The sequence below is a fragment of the Oreochromis aureus genome, linkage group 6, assembly GCF_013358895.1.
Source record: "Oreochromis aureus strain Israel breed Guangdong linkage group 6, ZZ_aureus, whole genome shotgun sequence".
Classification (NCBI taxonomy): Eukaryota; Metazoa; Chordata; class Actinopteri; order Cichliformes; family Cichlidae; genus Oreochromis; species Oreochromis aureus.
Window position 1 is genome coordinate 38,689,172 of NC_052947.1, and position 20,543 is coordinate 38,709,714.

At 43.1% G+C, this 20,543-nt stretch overlaps 1 protein-coding gene across 6 annotated transcripts in view; it reads left to right on the forward strand.

Moving 5' to 3' along the window:
* The window catches only part of rptor (regulatory associated protein of MTOR, complex 1), a 198,722-nt gene that overhangs the window by 170,452 nt on the left and 7,727 nt on the right, over window positions 1–20,543 (forward strand). For 4 of the 6 annotated variants that reach the window (XM_039613380.1, XM_031754181.2, XM_039613381.1 and 1 more), the window contains 5 exons: window positions 2,242–2,347; window positions 6,380–6,494; window positions 6,589–6,713; window positions 7,638–7,763; window positions 10,726–10,773. In XM_039613380.1, the coding sequence (XP_039469314.1) occupies window positions 2,242–2,347; window positions 6,380–6,494; window positions 6,589–6,713; window positions 7,638–7,763; window positions 10,726–10,773 (520 nt within the window). The remainder of the gene's footprint in view (window positions 1–2,241; window positions 2,348–6,379; window positions 6,495–6,588; window positions 6,714–7,637; window positions 7,764–10,725; window positions 10,774–20,543) is intronic. The other 2 variants (XM_031754182.2, XM_031754183.2) reach the window with 2 other exon arrangements.

The window sequence follows — 20,543 nt, forward strand, 5'->3', positions numbered from 1 at the left end:
CATGGTACTATAACTTTGTGGGTGGGTGGGGTGGGGACTGTTTAGCATTCAGGTGGCGTGGGAGGCCTTGCTGTAGAAATGTGCTTCATAAGCACACGCTGGCACCCGACATTTAAAACCACACACATACATTTACAGTTTTCCTCTGTTGTTTATTCACAGCCGCGCAGTTAACGTTTAATTTATGACTTTAATTCATGTCGCTGAAGAATGACACAGACTTGCTTTATATTAAACTCTGCATATTTAATGTCCTGTTTAAAAAAAAAAAAAAAAAAAAAAGTGATTCTGTTCCCTTAAAATAAAGTGGGCACAAAGTCTGTGGGGCCCATTTTGTTACATAAGACTTAATAAAGTTAATACTTTTAATATTGTCCCACTGCTCAATAGATGTGATGAGATGTGATTACATAAAGTGAACTTGATACCTGGACTCATTATCTTGGTAATCGCATGAGCGTCCCTTAACATTGTTGCACCAAGGCGATTCAGGCTTTACTGTGAAGTTGAAGAACTTTATGGGAATGAGCACAGATTCTCAAAGGAAAGTCGTAACATTTAAGAAACTATGAATCAATCAAAAGGTTTATAATAATCTTGTCCATGTGTTAGTGGCCTCACTGGAACATTTGTATCTCTAAAGCTCGCTATACTGACAGGGCCCTGAGTCCTGCCAACACGAGAAGGAAATACATACTCTGTAAATAAAAGATGGATGGGGTAGCCACTGTGACATAACCTACTGGTTTCTACAGCGTGCTGAAACCAGTAGGTTATGTACATGTCTTTATCCTGTCTTCCTTCTCTCACCCCAACCGGTCGCAGCAGATGGCCCCGCCCCTCCCTGAGCCTGGTTCTGTCGGAGGTTTCTTCCTGTTAAAAGGGAGTTTTTCCTTCCCACTGTCGCCAAAGTGCTTGCTCATAGGGGGTCATATGATTGTTGGGTTTTTCTCTGTATGTATTATTGTAGGGTCTACCTTACAATAAAGCACCTTGAGGCGACTGTTGTTGTGATTTGACGCTGTATAAATAAAACTGAATTGAACTGAACCATCAATATTAGCATGTTTTTATTAGTCTGCAGAGACCATATCTGAACAAGAGGTTGAGTGCTAAACTAGCAGCTAATGCAAACTTAGTTAGCATTATTAAATGCATTCATCTCAGAGACAAATCTGAGTAGTAGTAACAGTATGGGTAACATAAACACACATCAATTTTACAATGTCTGTCACTTTATTAGGTACACAACAAGCTATTTACCTCCTACTCTTTACTGACACCAACAACCAGCCACAGTATCAACAATCCAACTGCAATTTTTCCAGGAACTGCAAATTCTAGTTAAGAATTAATTTATTGCTGTAAGATTATCTTTATAAGAGCGTAGACATGAGGACTAAATCATCTTTGGATACACTAAAATGTAGTATTTTTACCCTTGGCTAGATAGCTGTGCTAGTGGGTTGCTAATATTAGATTTTCAGTAGATAAGTTGGCTGCTAAAATAATTAACATTGTGAACTCCTGTGGCTTTTTGTGTGTCCCACGTAACTACAGAAGCTTGCTGACATACAGATAGCATCATCATTGAGCTACATTAATCATCTGGCACACAAACCTAAAATGTTGAGCCTTTGCTAACTATAGTAGCTGTTAAGAAAACAAATCTACCTGAAAAGAGGGTTGATATTAATATTTCAAGTGACGATATTGCTTCTGCAATATTCTAGAAAATCTACCTCAATGCAAATTAAACTCCATCTTGTAATTTTCATTAATTCAACTTGAGGGAAGTAAAAACGTCAGGTGTGGAAATTATACAAAATTGTTCTTTTTCTTTAAATTTTACTCAGAATAGAAACTCACTGGTCTGTTGGGAGGTTGTTTTTGTTTTTCATTGATAGTAACCATCATCCAGAGAAGAGTCCAGGCTGTATCAGCAAAGAAGGGATTATAATGGTTTCATTTGTTATTTGGTGCAGTGGTCTCTGAATGTGGGGGAGAGCACAACAGGATTTAATTAAGTTTTCAACTTTGAAATTTTAAATGTACTCTCAGCAAAAGTGTCAATGTTCAAGGCTCAATAAAAATGGATTTATTGCGGCAGTAATTCGATATTGTCCCTCTGAATTTTTTATTCGTTTGTTTGCTTATCATTTTAGAAATGTTCCAGATGGGGAGAGCAGTTGTAAATCTCTTTTTCTCTCTCTCTGTCTTTTCTTTTATGCAATCTCGCAGATCCCCGAGGAGCACGACCTGGAGAGTCAGGTGAGGTTGGAGCGTCAGTGGAGGTTTCTGAGAAATGCTCGCGTAAGAAGGCAGAGTCGAAGCATCATACAAAGAGGTCAGTAATGCGCACAAAAGACCTTCTTCTTCTTCTAACTTCTTCCAAACACATTTATATTTCACGTCGCTGCCTGGAAGAAAGAATAGTCTTTCTTAGTTTAGACACTTAATGTCCTGGGGAGGATTTTCATTGGGGAGATGTTCAAATGAAATGAACAGATATTACTGGAATTAAATTAATTTTTAAAATCTCTTCCCTGGTTTTCATCATATTCAGTATCGCATTAAATGATTCCTCTTTTGAAAGGTAGAGTGACTTTGGTTAGGAAGCATATGACATACACAAGCTCTGCGGTCACTTCACTCGAGCACTTAGCTTCTAACAGAGCCATGTTTAATTGAATGTTTATGGAGCCTTAATGAGAGCAGGATCTGGGTGAAATCCAGACTGTCCAAAAAGATAAAAACAGACAGAGCCTCCAGCGGCACTTTTCCCTGTCGGCTGCTCTTTGTTTCCTCCGTTTCTCTGCCAGGAGGTGATTATTATTCTGCCATTCTCGCCAGGTTCATGTTTTTGTGTTCAAAAAGCAGATTTTTTTTTCTTTCAGCCTCACTTTGTCTGCCCGTGTTTGTTTTCACACACATCACTGATTGTTGGGAAGCTTGATTTTCATTTTGAGAGGACTTGTAGGGATGGGCTCAGGTGCATATGATGAAAGAGCAGAGGAGAGAAAAAGTGCACCTAGACTGAGTAAATCATCACAGTCAGAAGGTCGGCCTGCACTAAAGTATGTCCTGCTTTATCATCTGTTTCACTGTAAATAGGGTCAGAATTTCTAAAATCAACTGGCGGCCGAGGTCGTAATCTCACAAAGGAACAAGGCTTCGTTTTCACCTCCTCCTCGCTTGTAGAAACACTGCAGATGTTTAAAAAAACGGTGTTTCACTTCTTCATTTAGTGAAGGATTACTTGATACTTTCTTAACTTGGCACCAACTTCTTTCATCTGCTGTGTTTTAGCATCAGGTCATTGCTGCACAGCTGTAGTTTCTATCACTTTCTATCACATCTGCATAAAGTGGCCGTTTATGGAAGTTGTTTTTGTTTTTCTAACAAAGGTTCATTGGTAATATAATACCCAAGGACAAAATAGTCCCTATGTTAGTTGGTTAAACTGTTACTAGTGACTGACAGTCGTGTCTAATTGACTATTTACGGAGCCCTAACGAGGCTAACTTGGGTGAAATCCAGACTGTCCCCGAAAAACATCAAGATGCATCAAAAATTTTAGGTGAGCAAGTTTGCAAATGATTCGCAGGGATGGAAGGATTGATTGAAATCAGTTCGCAGCAGGAGACGTCCTCTTTGTGAGTCACAGGTCTCCCCTCACATGCACTCGCACATTAAAGAGGCTCCAGTGCCAGCATACACACAGACTCCCCGGGTGAAGTTTGAGCAGCTCTCAAACAGAATAACTAACACCCCCGACGTCACCGGCAGCCCCCTCCACACATGCATACACAAACACACACACACACAGTCACGAGGCGATTGGCGTCAGAGCTGAGGCTTGCTCACGCACACGTCTATCCCGTTCTCGTTAAATCATTGAATTCCCCTCGCAGTTTTCTGAAAGAGAGAAGTAGTAGGGTTGCCCTCATTCAGTCGAATCCCTCCAGAGAGAACCAAGGCGAGAGGAAGGAGGGAGGAGGAGGGGGAGGGTGCGATGGAGGAAGATGGAGGAGTTAAGAACGAGGCAGCAAAGCCAGCAAAGAGAGCAGAGAACAAAGGATGTTCTGTAGCCTGTGAACCTGATTTGACTTGTACTGTTTTTTTTTTTTGTTGGTACAAAGTCTGCCCACTTCACTGTGCACTTCTGAGGTGTACTCTGTTTTTACAGTCGCTCTTTATCTACTGTGATGTCACACTTCATGCACATAAAGCAAGTCGTGCTGATGATCTCGCCCGGCTTTTAACCACAGGCCTCCGCAGCGTCTCCCTCCAACTACATTTTCCTCCATCACAGCTCCATCCATCCCCCTTCATTCTTCTTCATCTCGTTACGGCGGTCTCGGGAGTGAGTTCATGTAGCCAAGGACGGGGTTGGCAGCCGGCATGTGTTGTTGCCATGACAACATATAGTGAGGCAGTCAAGTCATCAGATTTATCAACGTGTTTTTACTCGCAGTGAAACCTGCCAGTGGGGTACACAACTCCACTGTTTTCTTGCCTCGGCTCTTCCACCGCAGACCGTTTCATGTTTTGCTCCGTTCTCGTACTTTGCCTCAGGTCTTGCTGTCGATGGCCAGGCTATGCTTTGTCCTTTTTTTCCTTTATTCCACATGTTCTACTTCTAAAAATGTCTTCCAGGAAACTTTATTTGCTTTTTGTTTTAACTTATATACCCTTATAGCCCTATAGCATCTACATACAAATACTTTAAAAACCAAGTGCTGGTCTTTAAATTATTTTTTTTAAGTACTACTGTTAAATGTATAAAGTTCAGATCATACTTGACCTTTGTGTTGTGTTGTGTTGGGAATCTCGGCCCCCATTCCATATTTAATTTATGTTCATCAAGCAATAGTACAGCCCAGTATTTAATATGTGTATCCAAAGCATAGACTGTATGTTTTAAAATAAATAAAGTTAAATAAAATAGAGTTAAGTGGCTAAAACCTGCAGTCTTTCCAGTGGCCAACAGAGGGCGACTCCTCTGGTTGCTAAAAGAAGTCTGATTGTATAAAAGTCAGTGAGAAAATGACCCTACTTATCACTTGAGTTGATTTTATGATCTGTGCCTTTATTTTCATGTCAAATTGAATACAGTATCATGGTGATTTGGTAAATGACGGAGCCATTCAGAGGTAAAAAGGTGATAAGGCAGTGTGTGCTGTATGGTGGGCCTGACTGATGAAAGTGTAGCTGTCCTCCGTTTCTCAGTCAGATCAACCTCTCACTTGTTGTTCACACTTTTCAGGTAGAGTATATGAGACCCAGTCCATTTATACAGCCTATGATCCAAAACCTCATGAAGCATAAATTTCTCTTTTTCCAAAAGCTATTAGAAATGTGTCAGTGAGCCACATTATTGCGCCGAGTGTACCTTTATTATCCTATACAATTAAAAACTAGTAATTAAACTGTAATTCTTTGAACATTTCTTTTTAATCTGCTGACAGAGCATGGAAATATGAACTGCATTAGTGTGTTTAAGAAACTTAGAGGACAAAATAATAATTTGCACGAACACAAAACTCAGTAATGTACCACTGAGTGAGTCCTGAGGCCCTCAGCTGGTGTCTTCGGTATTCTTGGACATGACAAAACCTGTTAGTCAGTTTAAGTAAGTGTGCACTGCTAATGGACCTTTAAATAAACCTTTTTATTGTAGCTCTTATGTTATTTTGTTCCTCTGTTTTATGCTAAAATGCTTTTGATTTGATCAGCGGCAGAATTTGAGAAATCTTTTTGTAGTTCATGTGTTAAAAACCACACGCTGATCTCTGGCAGGAATCGAGCTGTTAACAGTTTCAGTTCATTTTTTTTTTTCCATTTTAGAAGTTTAAAAAAAAAGCTTCATGGAGAGCCAAGGCCAAAAGAGATAAGTCACTATGTAGAAATGAAATCACAGTGAAAACTAGACTACTCAATATGTAAAAAAATTACTACCTAGAGCCCAACGGTTTGTCATAAACTCTCCTAAATGCTACTCAGGTGGCAGGAAAGCTACCTGAGTATCGTAGTAGTAGTCGGTACTGAATAGCTGTAGGCTCCCTGATCCAGCCAACGGCACGAGGAAGGAGGGACAGACTACATTTTATTCATTCATCTTACTGTAGAAGATTGAGTGTTCAGGTTGGCAGTACTGGGGATTTGAGCTTGCCCTCGTTACAAATCCATCTCTTGTCAAACTATAACTTCTTCACTGTAAGGTTGCAGCTGCAGGCGTGGGTTAGGTGTGCCAGCAGACGGGTTGTTCACCCATCTGCGTGCCACTTACCTTAACCTGCATCAGGAAACAAACCTCCGGTTTGGATGAATCCATCATCCTTTCATACCCACTTTTGGATTTTCTCCTCTGTTTCAGGTATTTCTCGTCTGGATGATCAAATATTCATCAACCGCAACCCTGGAGTGCCGTCAGTGGTCAAGTTCCACCCCTTCAACACCTGCATCGCTGTGGCTGACAAGGACAGCATCTGGTCAGAGACTGCCACACATTCAGTTAAAAGGTTAAACAGATCATATTGTCATCTAATGAGTGTGTGTGTGTGTGTGTGTGTGTGTGTGTTTTAGCTTTTGGGACTGGGAGAAGGGCGAGAGACTGGACTACTTCTACAACGGAAACCCTCGTTATACTCGCATCACGTCCATGGAGTACCTGAACGGACACGACTGCTCACTGCTGCTCACCGCAACAGGTTTCTAACACAGACACACACACACACACACACACAAGTGTGAGTTCAGATGCACAAGTGCATCCAAGTTACCAACGCAAATGTCCACGCCCACTGGCAACAGCAGAAATCGCAGAGAGGCTCATTTGTAGCAGCAACAAGCCTTAAACACTTGACTGTTACACACACACGGAGCACTCATGTGTAGTCATCATCATTCATCAAAAGAAGAAAGCAATTACCCTCCATGGCTTTATCTTCATCACCCACAGGAACCGGAGAAAACAACTCGACATTAAAATACAAACACATTTATTTTGTTTGGTCTTCCTTGTGTTAAATTAAGCTAAGAAACTTTGATAAAAGGCTTCAGTATTGATAAATCTAAATTCCATCTCATCAAAAAGTAATGTGCACTTATTCAGCTTTTCCCCATCACTCATGCTCTGAAGGATAGCAGGGCAGGACATTAGTTATAAAAAAGAATCAGCATTAAAAAAAGTAAAACGCAGGCTGTAAATCAAGTGGAGACATTTATGGCCTGTAATAGCTTCCTCATAAGAGTGCACGGACGTGTTTTATGTTGGGCTCGGTGTCTTCGCCGTGTTTCAGCCGCAGAGGTTTTTGAGGTTAGATTCCTGCCTCGTTGTTTCTTTCTGACGAGATGCTCACAGGCACAGAGCCTTTTAAGATGCCGCTCGGCGTTACACACTCTCCATCTTCTTTTGAGGAGTGTGTGTTCACAGTCAAGACACAGTGTGTGTGAAAGAGTCGTGGTTCAGGGTTTTCATCAACGCAGTTCAACACTTTAAAGTCCATTAAGATTACAAACAGGATGCTGGTGCCTTTGCAGCTCCGTCCAGCCTCAGCGTTTACACCACGCTGCGTTTTTCTTCCTGGCTCTCTCTCTTACTCTGTATCTTTCCCTCTCTCTCCTCTCTCCAGATGATGGAGCGCTACGGATCTGGAAGAACTTTGCTGACCAGAAGAATCCGGAGATGGTGACGGCGTGGCAGGGTCTCTCCGATATGCTGCCCACTACCCGAGGTCAGCCCTCCATCAGCACCCACAGTAAAGACCAATGCTCCTTATTACTGTGTCAACAACCCATCCGCACTCCCACCCATACTCCAAAACCACAAACTGTCCCAAAGCATCCCAGTCATGCTTCCTCATTGCTCCATCTACAGAGAAGGTCTGAGAGGAGTTTGTTTTTCTCCTAAAACTAAAATAATGACAAAAAAAAAAGAGAAAAAATGAAGTTTTGCTGAAACGATACAGCCACAGCTGACAATTACAGTAGAAGTAAATCTAATAAAGTAGGTTAAGGTTACGTTCACACTTATATCTTTTTAAATTAAATACAGCTCAGGTTTTAGATGAATAAAAGGTCCAACACATACTGGACTAAAATCACACAGCACTGAACCTGAAGGTAGATTTTCTTTTTCTTTGCAGTGTGTTTGGTGTTTTAAACCTCAGAAATTCATCTCTGAATAAAAGGTGGCACCGATGACCCAGACCCCATCAAACCCAGCAGTAAACACTCACTCGCACAGCTTCGGTTTTAATTACCGCACGTGTGCTTTAAAAAGATGTGCTCATCCCACAGAGCTGTTCAAATCACTAAAAATGTCAGATTTGAGGGGCAGCAGTCAGGGCAGACCACTTCACCATCACTGGAAGTCCGGGAGAGTTTGTCACAAGCTGCTTTAAAAATAACCAATTTCACACAAATGCTAAATGAAAAATGACACAGCTGAAACTTTATTTCCATACTTTTGCATTTGTGTTGTTTCTGCTGCCGTCGGCGGCAGGTTTAAGTCCACGAATGTAGCTCTAATTTAAAATCCGCTGTCAGCTTCACCTCCCTCACCTTCTCACACATTCCACATCCGTCACATATACCTGTCACACCTGAAACAACGGGGGCTGTTTAACCTACTGCGGGCCCTACATTCCAAGTCTGCACATAATCAATCATGAAATGCAGAAGGTAGGTATTTCTCATTCTTCCCCTGTGAGACTGTTCACATTGCTTTAGTGATCGTTATAAAACTGGGACTGTGGACGTTGGTGGATCCGCTGCCATGTTTACCTTCGTGTTGACACACTTACACACAACTCCCGAGGCGGAGATATTCACAAATGCGATGCAGGCACCCACTGTACACACCTGTCAGACACTTCCACCCACCGGTGTGTTGTGTCAGGTTACGCACGCTCTCCTTAACTCTCTCCCCTGCTTTAAATTTCTGCCTCGAGCGTTTCTCAGCCAATACTACTGGGATGTTTTTGGGAGCAACTGTGACAGCTGTAAGAATAACTGTTTCTGAGCATAACCTGTGTGATAAATGCAGCGATTACCTGCGTAGCGCTCATCGGTCCGTCCCAAAATAGTGCACTTTAGCACGAGCGCAGAAGAAGACAAATGTAATGGGGTTTTCTTTGGTTTTTTTAATAAGAGCGTGTGAGATGCGGCACCGTATTTGGCTAATTGGCAGCAACCAGAGCAGAGCTGTCAGATTGAGTGACTGGCTGATTCAGTGCCTGACTGCATATCTGTGCAGAGGTGTGGACCTCATGCCATGTGCACATATGTGTTTCCGTCATTACCGAGCCACAGAGTCACCAGAGCTCTGCAGGGACCTGCAGGGAGGAGACACACTTAACTAACACCGGTCTCTGCCTGACTCTCACGACACAAACCGCCCTGAGAAGCTCTTCCTCCGCGGAGGACTCTCCCACAGCGGGCCACAGCCACGCTTTCTCTGAGACTTTAACATTTAATGGTGTGCTTGTTATCCTGGATGTGTCGTCGGTGACAGTCCACTGTTTTGCAGTCTGTATGCAGAACCCAGTGAAGGCATCAGTTTTAATATAAGCAGCCACTCAGACGAGACCTCGCTTGAAAAAGTTTTACTGAAGAATCCAGCTTCGGCTTGTTGTGCTCCAAAATGTAAAAAAATAAAAATGAACTTGGCAGTAGATCTCAGAAACCTCGGCAATCTCACGCAGACTCTGCTTTCCCTGGTGCATTCACACCCACCACCTCCTGGCCCAGTATTCAGTTCTGAGTTATTACCATTGCTTGGAACGTCTTTCAGATTGAGTACAATAATGCTGTGTTTAGAATTTTTACGATTTTTAGCGTTGCCTCAGCTGCATTAATAATGTAAAACCCAATGAAATATTACACAAGTCTGTCTTCTCGCTGCCAAAATCCTGCTCTACCTCTGTAGGCAGTTGCAACAAGACTGAGCATTTCTCAAGGAGATGCTGCCAGACAAACACACACTCACACACAAGAGTACCAGCAGGACCTGTCCTCACTCAACCCGCCCCCCTCCCATCGTCCAATAACACGCTCCTGTGCTGTTTTTCATCAGTGATCCATCTCTGTGGACTGTCTGGCTTTTTGTTATTTTGCTGGGTCTTTGATATTGTTTTGTGGGTCCCCCCCCCCCCCCGAGAGAGAGGCTGAACAAGGCAGCAAGACCTCTGAAGCAACAAGTCTCCATAAGAATCCATATATAATTGTGCACCTTCATCATTTCCAGGTGTTGTTTTTGTAATTGACCAGCCACAAACTGATGCACACTCAGCTCCACCCTGCCTGCTTTTTAACGCTGTGGTGAAGGGATCTTAGATTCTGCGTCCTGCAGGTTCGGATGCTGGGGACGCTGCTTGTAATGCAGAGGTGGCAGCTCGGCTCAAATCTCCTTCCGCTCTTTGGTGTTGACGTGCAGCTGTTCGTCATTTGGGAGATGCCACGCTGGGAAGCTGCAGCCTTGTTCATCCCTCTGCTCTTCGAGTGCATGTAGAGTAATACCCATGAAGTGGCGAGGAGTACCTACCGTCACTTCATGGCTATTACAGCTCTGTTAGGTGTGTGTGGATGTTTGGGTTAGCATGCACAGGGGGTTCTTGCTAATTTGTTGCTTGCTTTGTTACGTTCCTGCTCTCCTCCCCCTCCCCCCCTTCTCCATCTTCCCTTCCTTCCTCCATACGCTCCTTTTCCCCCTGCTCGCAGGTCTGGCCAGAAGGGTCTCCATCTATCTTGACAGGAGTAAGCAAGGAGGTGAGTGTTGCATTTCCCTTCTATTCTCCCTCACTCCTAAAGCAAATGTGCTGCACTAAACAGCCGAGGGTGTGCCTCTTCATTTAGAAATTTCCTTTATTCCCCTGACCACTACCAGCACGCTTCATTCATTCATCTGTCTGGTGGTGTTTCATTACTCCATCCCTGACAGTCAACCAAAGTTCAGAGCACGCTCCATGAAGAAAAAACTTCCACTAGCACAGACATGTCCTCTTCAGAAGGCCAGCACAACCTTTTTAAAGTGATATCAAAAACTCTTAATTCCTACCTTCTTTAACCTTTAACTCTAATCAGGAGGTTATTTACAAACCTACAGTTTTTCCTTAATTTCAGACAAAGGTGAGAAAGCAGATTTCCGTTTTTCCAGCCAGCGACAGTTTAATGAATGTCAGATTCTAGCAGCTGTCTGCACTTGAGTTTTCAGTCTTTTGCGATAAAAGATTCTGGTTTTCAGAGGCAGTGCACGTCAAGCACCATCAGTGTAAATAAGCCAACGTTACCTAAATAGATAATTCTGCAGATGTTAAATGAGCAGTTAAAAATCAGCCACTGCTTAAACAATCAGAACCGACACATTTGACCCACTTTGCAAGTAAACACTGGGAGATTCTTGCAGCTATATTTAGCTGGCTAACTAACCACCCTAATCTTTAAAACTAACCAGTCAGGAAAGTTTAAAGAGCTGCAGGACATGTAAATGTCATGTGACCATATGAACTTCATGTCTAAATGATATTAGCTAAAGAATTGAGCTAAATCTCCATGACCAAGGCAACAATCAGTGAAAAATGGCTGATTAGCTTTAGACCTGTTGGTTCTTTGTTAGCAGTAAGCTTCATTTATAGTAACGTAACACTCTCTGAATACACTGGAATGGTTTTCTGGGATATATGCAAACATCCTCAAAGTGTTTACACACTACAGGAGACACATTAGTTGTGATCATATTGAAACTGTAAACCCAAAAAGTCTCTGTGGAAATATTGTTTGGCTTCTTTAGATTGTGAGGAACTGCAAAAAAGATCACCCTTAAACCCATGCATCATAACTTCAGCCACACGCACACACCGCTTTGACTTGGCTAGTTATTCAGCTGTGAAATTATGGGATCCTTGTACCGAACACTCAGTTGCAGGCACATTTGCAAATGGGTATTTGATTAACTCGGCATGTAAAATAATACTTTCACATAGCTGCATACTCTCCAGTCACTCTTCATCGTCACCTCAAACAGCTTCTTTCATTTATTTTAAAAAAAAAAAAACATGCACACACACAAATTTAATCTGGTCCCATGGGTGTCGGTGTTTAATTGGGACTGTGTCTGTCTCACTGGAGGGTTCAGCCTGTTAAACTTCAGAGGAAACAGTGGAATTACAGGACTGCGGCTGGCAACTGGCTCTGAGAAGTTATTCCTGCAGCTTCTGCAGCTGCATTAGTATGCAGAGGCTGTCGCTGGAGGTAGAGCTTTGTGCAGAAAACAAGAGGGATAAGGTTTCTAGGTAAAAATGGGAGAATTCTTAAGAGGGAAGGTCAGACAGGGGTTAAAAGGGGTGGATAAGTAGGTGGATGGCAGAGGAGAAGATTGGAAGACAGGATAGATGGAGAGAAAATAAGGAAAGAAAAGTTGGAGATGACTTGAAAATGAGGTCATGCTAGTGTTTATTTAAGGCTGGAAGGAAGCACAGAGAGAGCAAACCAGATATTTCTAATCAGTATTTGTTCTGGGGTTAAAGGGAATGAAGCGCACAAACGTCACATCTCTGCAGATTAGACTGAGAGCCGATCTAATTAAGTTCTGATCCACATAATTTCAATATGTTACAACTCAGCTTTATGTCCTTAGTTTTATTTTTATTCCTTTTAATGCCATTAGGTTTAAGTTTCTTTTTTCTCCTCATTAATCGTCTTTCTCTTTGTCCCCCTTCTTGTGCATGAGCAGAAGTAGGGCAGACCTCTCTTCTTTGGTTTTATGGAGACACGCTTTGTGTCCTGCTTTACATTCAGCCTTGCTGCCTGGGACCTTGTTAACATCAGGCCTCCAGAACCTTGTGTGGAGTTGCAGTGATACAAAAGGCTGCAGGGTTTTTTGTCTGCAGCTTTTACATAAACGCACATCACAGATTTTCTCTGTAAAGAACTACATAATAAAAACCTAAATAGATTATTGTCACTGCAGTATTCTAAAAATGTTCAATTCAATTCAATTCAATTCAATTTTATTTATATAGCGCCAAATCACAACAAAAGTCGCCTCAAGGCGCTTTATATTGTACAGTAGATAGCACAATAATAAATACAGAGAAAACCCAACAATCATATGACCCCCTATGAGCAAGCACTTTGGCGACAGTGGGAAGGAAAACTCCCTTTAACAGGAAGAAACCTCCGCAGAACCAGGCTCAGGGAGGGGCGGGGCCATCTGCTGCGACCGGTTGGGGTGAAAGAAGGAAAACAGGATGAAAGACATGCTGTGGAAGAGAGACAGAGGTTAATAACAGATATGATTCATGCAGAGAGGTCTATTAGCACATAGTGAGTGAGAAAGGTGACTGGAAGGAAAACTCAATGCATCATGGGAATCCCCGGCAGCCTACGTCTATTGCAGCATAACTAAGGGAGGATTCAGGGTCACCTGGTCCAGCCCTAACTATATGCTTTAGCAAAAGGAAAGTTTTTTGAAAGTAGAGATAGTGTCTGTCTCCCGAATCCAAACTGGAAGCTGGTTCCACAGAAGAGGGGCCTGAAAACTGAAGGCTCTGCCTCCCATTCTACTTTTAAATACTCTAGGAACAACAAGTAGGCCTGCAGAGCGAGAGTTTAAGTGCTCTAATAGGGTGATATGGTACTACAAGGTCATTAAGATAAGATGGGGCCTGATTATTTAAGACCTTGTATGTGAGGAGCAGGATTTTGAATTCAATTCTGGATTTAACAGGAAGCCAATGAAGGGAAGCCAAAACAGGAGAAATATGCTCTCTCTTTCTAGTCCCTGTCAGGACTCTTGCTGCAGCATTTTGGATTAGCTGAAGGCTTTTCAGCGAGTTTTTAGTTTGATGTTTGATATAAAATTCCTAAAATATGTAAATTATTATTTTTTTGATGTAAAGCCAGTGTTTATATTGGCCTCCTGCCAAGGCTGCTGTGGCAGTCAAAGTGAACTAGATCATCTTCTACAGCTGATTGGTTGGTGGAGTTTAGAAAAGCAGCCACTGGGAGGTGAATCAGGAAGATTAGCGATGTCTGAACCACCCTCACACTTTGGCTAAAGGCATCAGAAAACTTGCAAAATTGACTCGTATTTATTATATTCAAAGTATCACATTGATTATCAGTGTAAAATGATTCATTTATGTTGCCGTTGTATTCCTGCCTGTGAGACCTCCAGCAGCAATCCTGGAGCAGAACCCATTTCCTTAAGTTATTTAAAATGGCGTGAGTAGTCTCCTCTCCCCAATAACCAGGTCAACAGGTGATAATGTCGGCCGCTTAGAGCTCATTTCAGGAGGTCTGTGTCAGCCAAGCAGGTCAGAGCTCTTTGAAAGGTTAACCAAATGCCAAAGTGGGGAAGTCTCCCTGCCTGTCAGAACGCTCCCGTATCATGACATCATTGTCTATCAGAGGCACGCGCGTGCTGGGTAAGTTCCCAGTAATCTTGGAGGTTTATTACCAGAATCCTGGAAGACCTTTTCAAAGCAAACAGGATAAAGTGAGGAGATTGAAAACGCTGAGGGAGAGAAGAAGCAGGAAGGCCTCAGCGCCGGTTTTAATGAGCTGCAGTGTGTGGGATAGTTAGGCCATCACTGGAGATAATGGTGCAGAATAAGAAGGCAGAGGAAGGCGTCTTCTCCGGAGAGGAAAGATGGGAGTGAATCAAAGATATTTATGCAAAGGAATAGATAAATATCACAAATTGGGGATTTTCTCAGCAAACTGGTGCCGGAGCAGTGATGATCCACCACAAGCCTGCTGGCTGTTAGTGGTGTTAAACTAGCTTTTTTTGCCCAGTTGAAGATTCAGCAAGGAAAGGCCATCTGCTAACAATATCAGTGCTGTTTTAGACTGGGGAGGACTCAAGCAGAGAGGGCGAAATACCAGATTTAAAGAGAGATTGTACCTCGAAGTTATCTATGCCTCCACCTCTGTAATGTGGTCAGATTTCCAGTTGAGGAAACATTGCCCACACTCCCTTTGCCAGCTTCTTCCTTCTCACAACTCAATTCTCCATGTCCATATTGATTTCTGTGTGGGTAACTAAGACCCGCTCAGGCCCACAAAGGTTCCCTCTAAGGCAGGATGATATCCTGTTTTGAGCAGTTGAGTGTTGTCCGCAAGAGACAGAACTGAAAGGTTTGGTTTAAAGTTTCAGATCTGTGACCCTCTGAACTCAAAGTGAACTTTTTTGACAGCCGTCAGGGAGAATTTAGCTGCTTGAAGTGGGACAGAAGAGTTGACGAGGGAAAGATAGAGGAAGCGAGAAGTTAGCGAGAGGAGCACCTGGATAGAGAGGCAGAGAGATGGAGAGATAAACAAGACTGCAAGCAGGCGTACAGCTGATTGTTCTTCTAGTGTCTCAAGCTTAATATATCTTAATTAGGACTGAAGCATCGGCTCCAGCAGAGGTGAATGGGGGTTGCACACTGCTTCACTGCTATTTTGAGCATTGATTTTAATTCAAAAAGTGTTCCTTTATCTCTTTTGATCCTCTTTCTTTTCTAGAATGTAACAGAAGCAACAAGTCAGCCATATTTCTTTTAATCAGCTTCTTTTAGTCATCAAGTCAGTGGAACATCTGGGAAGTTTGTAGACATAGGGCTCTTTGTCACTTTGCCCAGAAAGTTAACTAAAAATAGTTAAGTCATTAGAGCATGATGCATAGAAAATGTGACTTTTGTATCACATAGACACAGTTAAGAAAGGAAATCTTCAGAAAAAAAGCGTTCAAGGAGGATCGTGTTTCAGATCCCTGATTAAAGACAAGAAATAAAATTTCAAACTCAGAGTTCAGTCAGGATCTGTATGGAATAATTCTGGTTTGGGGCTGTGACTCTGGTCCGAGACCTTCCTGCCTTCCACGTGAATGCACCTAAAAGCGTAAGCAGGGAGAGCAGGAGCAAGACCTTTGTACAAAACAGAACAGGCTTCGGTGCCAACAGGTAGGACACTGATCGAGTTAGACGCAGCGTGAAAAGGTGGCACTCGGGTGGAGGTGTGCTGTGACACAGCTGGCAGAATCTCAGCAGCTATAGGCAGGCTGAAGGAAGTCGAATAGCTTATTCCATGTGAGATTTGGCAGTACCAGAGGTAATGTGGTAAACACTACAATCAGCTGACTTGCCAGGAGTGCAGCCTGAGTTCGACGTTGTTTCATTCATTGCTCTTTGACAGCTGGGATCAGCTCCAGCCCCCCGCCACCCTGAACTAAACATATGGTCAAGAAAATGGATGTTTGGAGCAGAAAAGCATTCCCAAAAGCAACGTTTGCCAAAGATGACCAACTTCTTATTGTGTCATTACCAAAACAAATGATGAAACTAATAAAGGGTGAAAGCAGTGTGTTGTCTTGCTCTGCTGCATCCCATCAGAAGTTAATATTTTGCTTGTCATGTGCTTAATTTGTAGTCCTATTTCAGCATTAATGACGTTTGTTTTAGAATCACTATATGCTTTAGTTCTGCCCGGCAGTCCTTTAGTGCTTTGCAGGAAGTGCAGATCTGTGCATCATTTTATTTGACTCCAGTCTTCCCCTGACTTTGGGAACCACTGGCCCAAAGAATTTCTTATTGTGAGAGCACACAGAGGAAGGCGTTGATGAGCTGTATGTAAATCTTTGGGAAACTTTGCTGATGTGCGTTTCCTCCTGCACACACTTCAGTGCACTGGGGAATCTTCCCTTCTCCCCTCCTCTCATTGTAACCCAGATTTCCTCATTACCAGTCTGTCAGCCTCAAAGGGAATGCCGCCTCCTCCTTTTCACAGCGTGAGAAGCCCGCGCGCGACTGTGAGCGTGTCACTGACAGAGCACAGTCTTGTGAAGCGGTTTCCCCTACATGCTATTCCCCAACATGTGCCAAGGCACACCGGCAGCGTGACGCCCGAGCGGGCCGGGTGACGTCACGCTTTGATTTGAAGCCGCCGCACGGGGCTTGGGTTTTCCTGACAGTGTAAACGAAGTCGAGCGGTATTGTGACACAGCAGCGCAAGCACAGTCACGACTGATAAAGGAGACACGTGAATGATCCGAAATCAGCCGGGAAAGATCTCTAATAATTAACGTGTTCACTCTTCAACAAGGTTTAGGAAGAGCAAAGAAAATAGCTTCTTCTCTTTCCATCTACACTTCGTTTTGCAAAGGAAGCAAATTAGAATAAAAATAAGCAGTGTTAAAAAAAATGAGATGAATGTATGAAGCAAGGTGGTGACATAGGTGGGTGAGCTGGAGATGCCTATTGATTGTGTAAAAACAGGAGGAGGAAGTGACTCAGAGAGAAAGGAGGAGGAACAGGAGGAAATGAAGCTTGGCGTGATGAGTTTCAAGAGGATAGAAAAGGAGGCTGTTTCTGTAACGTCTGTGGTGAAAGCACTCCTGCAGAAAGGGGGAGAGAGATGGAGTGTGTTTTTAATGTGTGTTTTGCTACCTGCCCCATTATTTCTTCTCCTCCACCATTCAACCCTCCATTAGAGCGTCTGCACTCTGGCTTGTAGGAAATGCATTTCTCCATCTGCGCCAAGGTTATCAAAGTGAACTAAGAATATTTATTCTGTTAACTAAAATGAAAAAAACAGATGCATTATGTACTTTGAAAATTACGTCAATTAAAATGAAAAACACACAGATTTTAAGCTTTTAACACAACACGCAGTGACACGTACTGTATATGTACAGAGAATCAAGTAGTTTGTGTGCACCCACATTGTAGTTTAATAGAATAACCTTCCTTGCTTTAATTTGCCCGGTGACCTTTGTAACCCCTCATTTCCTGTCTGTCTCGCCCATCATTTCCTTTCACTGAAGGCAGAAAAGCCTCCAAAATGATGCAGACAAGCAGCACGTGTGGTTAAAGCTCCATTAAAATGCTGGTCACTGCCGGTTAGCTGAAGATTATTTTGTGAAACTACTCAGACATAAATTTAGTTGTTTGCACGGAGTTTGAAGGCCTTGCACGTGTAATATGCATGAAACCTGTTACGTGTATTAATCCTGAGCCGTTTGGTAGAAAAGATTTGCTTCCAGTCTGTTATCCAGATGATTGATGTCAGAGGTCTCCTCAGGTTAATACTCTCAGAATCGTGTGACTTTCTGCTTACCATTTGCTATTATAGCATGCCGCTAGCTTTGCCCTTTAAAACTGTGCAGCCACTATCAAGCATGTTAAGTCATAGTTTAAATCCGCCTTGCTGCAGCCAGAAGCTGCAACTTCTCTGTTTTCACTGTACGGTCAGCCGATTGGCCGATAACGCTGCATGTAAGCGGCGAGCTCCTGCTCACTTTCTCCAACACAAAAAAAAGGTTATTACTGGTCCGGGTTTCCTCAGTGCGACAGAAAGAGAGAGAGAGGCAGAATTACTGTGTGCAGCGATAAAGCTGAAATTACACTGCTGCCTTCAGTGGTTCATTTCAGTAAATTATGAATATTCTGCACTTGTCTCAATAGGCATTTGCTTAATTATTTATCTGTCTTATTCTTGACAGTAAACAGTTTGTAGCATTTAAGTGGCTTTGCTGTTACATTCAAATTATGGCTAAATGAACACCTTTGAAAGTTTTGGCTTTTGTTTGTTTGTTGTTTTATGAACGTGGATATTTTAGTGGTTATTCTGGATTAATTTTGCTTGCCAAAGGCAAATATTAGTGTTTCTGCTTTACTCAAAGGCAGGTCAGACTGCAGTGTGAAAAGCAGCGAATGGGAGCAGCCGAGGGATCGTTAGACAAATAAAGACATCTGGTGCATAGGACCAGCAGGGGGGTCAGCTTATACCTGGAGGGGTGCTGAACCCTGACTATACACACAAAGTTGGCTTGTAACTACACTCATCAGCCACTTTATTAGGTACATCTCACTGTACCCCGTTGGACCCTCTTTTGCCTTTTCTTTAGAGACTTTGGCTCATGTTGACATGACAGCGTCATGCACTTGCTCCAGATTCGTCAGCCGCACATCCTGCTCTCCTGTTCCACCACGTCATGAAGTTGCTCTATTGGTGATTCCATCCATCCACTCTGTGCTGCTTATCCTCTTCACGGTTGCAGGGGGGGCTGGAGCCTATCCCAGCTGTCTTGGGGCGAGAGGCAGGGTACACCCTGGACAGGTCGCCAGTCTGTCGCAGGGCTAACACATAGACGCAGACGACCATTTGCTCCCACCTGTGGGCAATTTAGAGTTTCCAATTAACCTATCCCCACAAACTGCATGTCTTTGGACTGTGGGAGGAAGCTTGAGTACCTGGAGAGAACCCACGCAAACATAGGGAGAACATACAATCTCCACACAGAAAGAACCCGCCCTGATGGTGGACCTTATTGCTGTGAGGCAACAGTGCTAACCACTGTGCCGCCATGCTGCCTCTATTGGTGACTGTGGAAGCTATTAGCAGTCATAAAGCGATGGACATGGTCAGCACCAATACTCAGGTAGATAGTAGAGATTATTTACACCACCAGCACCCTGACCTGTTGATGCAAGGCAGGATGGAGCCACGCTTTCATGGTGGTTATGCCAAACTCTGACCCTGACAGCAGAAGTAGAGACTCATCAGACCAGGCACCATTTCCCTAATCTCCTATTCAGTGTTGGTGAGTCCATGTGAACTATAGCCTCAGTTTCCTGTTCTTAGCTGACAGGAGTGGCACCTGCTTCAGAGTGCGATGTGCTCTGCATTCAGCAGTGGTTCTCTCTACTGTAGACTTCCTGTCAGCTTCAAGCTGTCTGGCCATCTTCCTGTGGAATCAACAAGGTATTTTCACCCAGAGAACGAGCACTCACTGGGTATCTTCCCTTTTTCTGGCCATTCTTTGAACCCTAGAGATGGTTTTATTGGAAAATCCCAGCACATCAGCAGTTTCTGAAATACTCAGACCAGCCCATCTGGGACCAGCAGCCATTCAGTGACATTCAAAATCATTTAAATCACCTTTCTTTTCCGCTCTAATCGTTCATTTGAATTTTAGTAGATAATCTTCACCGTGCCTACATGTCTAAGTGCGCTGAGCTGCTACCTTGTGATTGGCTGTTTAGAGATTTATGTTAATGAGCAGTTGAACAGGTATAAAATGGTTGGTGAGTGTATTTTATAGGGGTGCAAACAAACTGACATGAACAAAAAATAGAATGGTTGAAAGTTCATATTTACTAAGCCTGCTGGAAAGTTTAGGAAAATAATTTTCCTTCATGAGAGCCCTCCTGTTTTTCCTTAAAACTATTTTAGAGTATTAGCACAAAGTCTCGTTCAGTCCCGTCCATCTGTTTTGTTAATCGCTGATTCAGTTCAGTCGCTGGAGCCTATCCCAGCTGTCACAGAGCAAAACGGCGGGTACATGTTTCCAGTCCGTCGCAGGGGTAAGAGGAACAAACCCCATTCATCCTCACGCTCCCATTCAAACTTGGGTTAAAGGATTGCAAACTGACTAAGAGCAGTAAATAAAAGGAGGAGGCATTTATTTGCTGTTCAGTTTGTTGAACTGTTCAAATAAATAGTGTCAAAACTAGAGACCATAATTGACCAGTTGACCCGTGGCCGTGTGGAGGAAG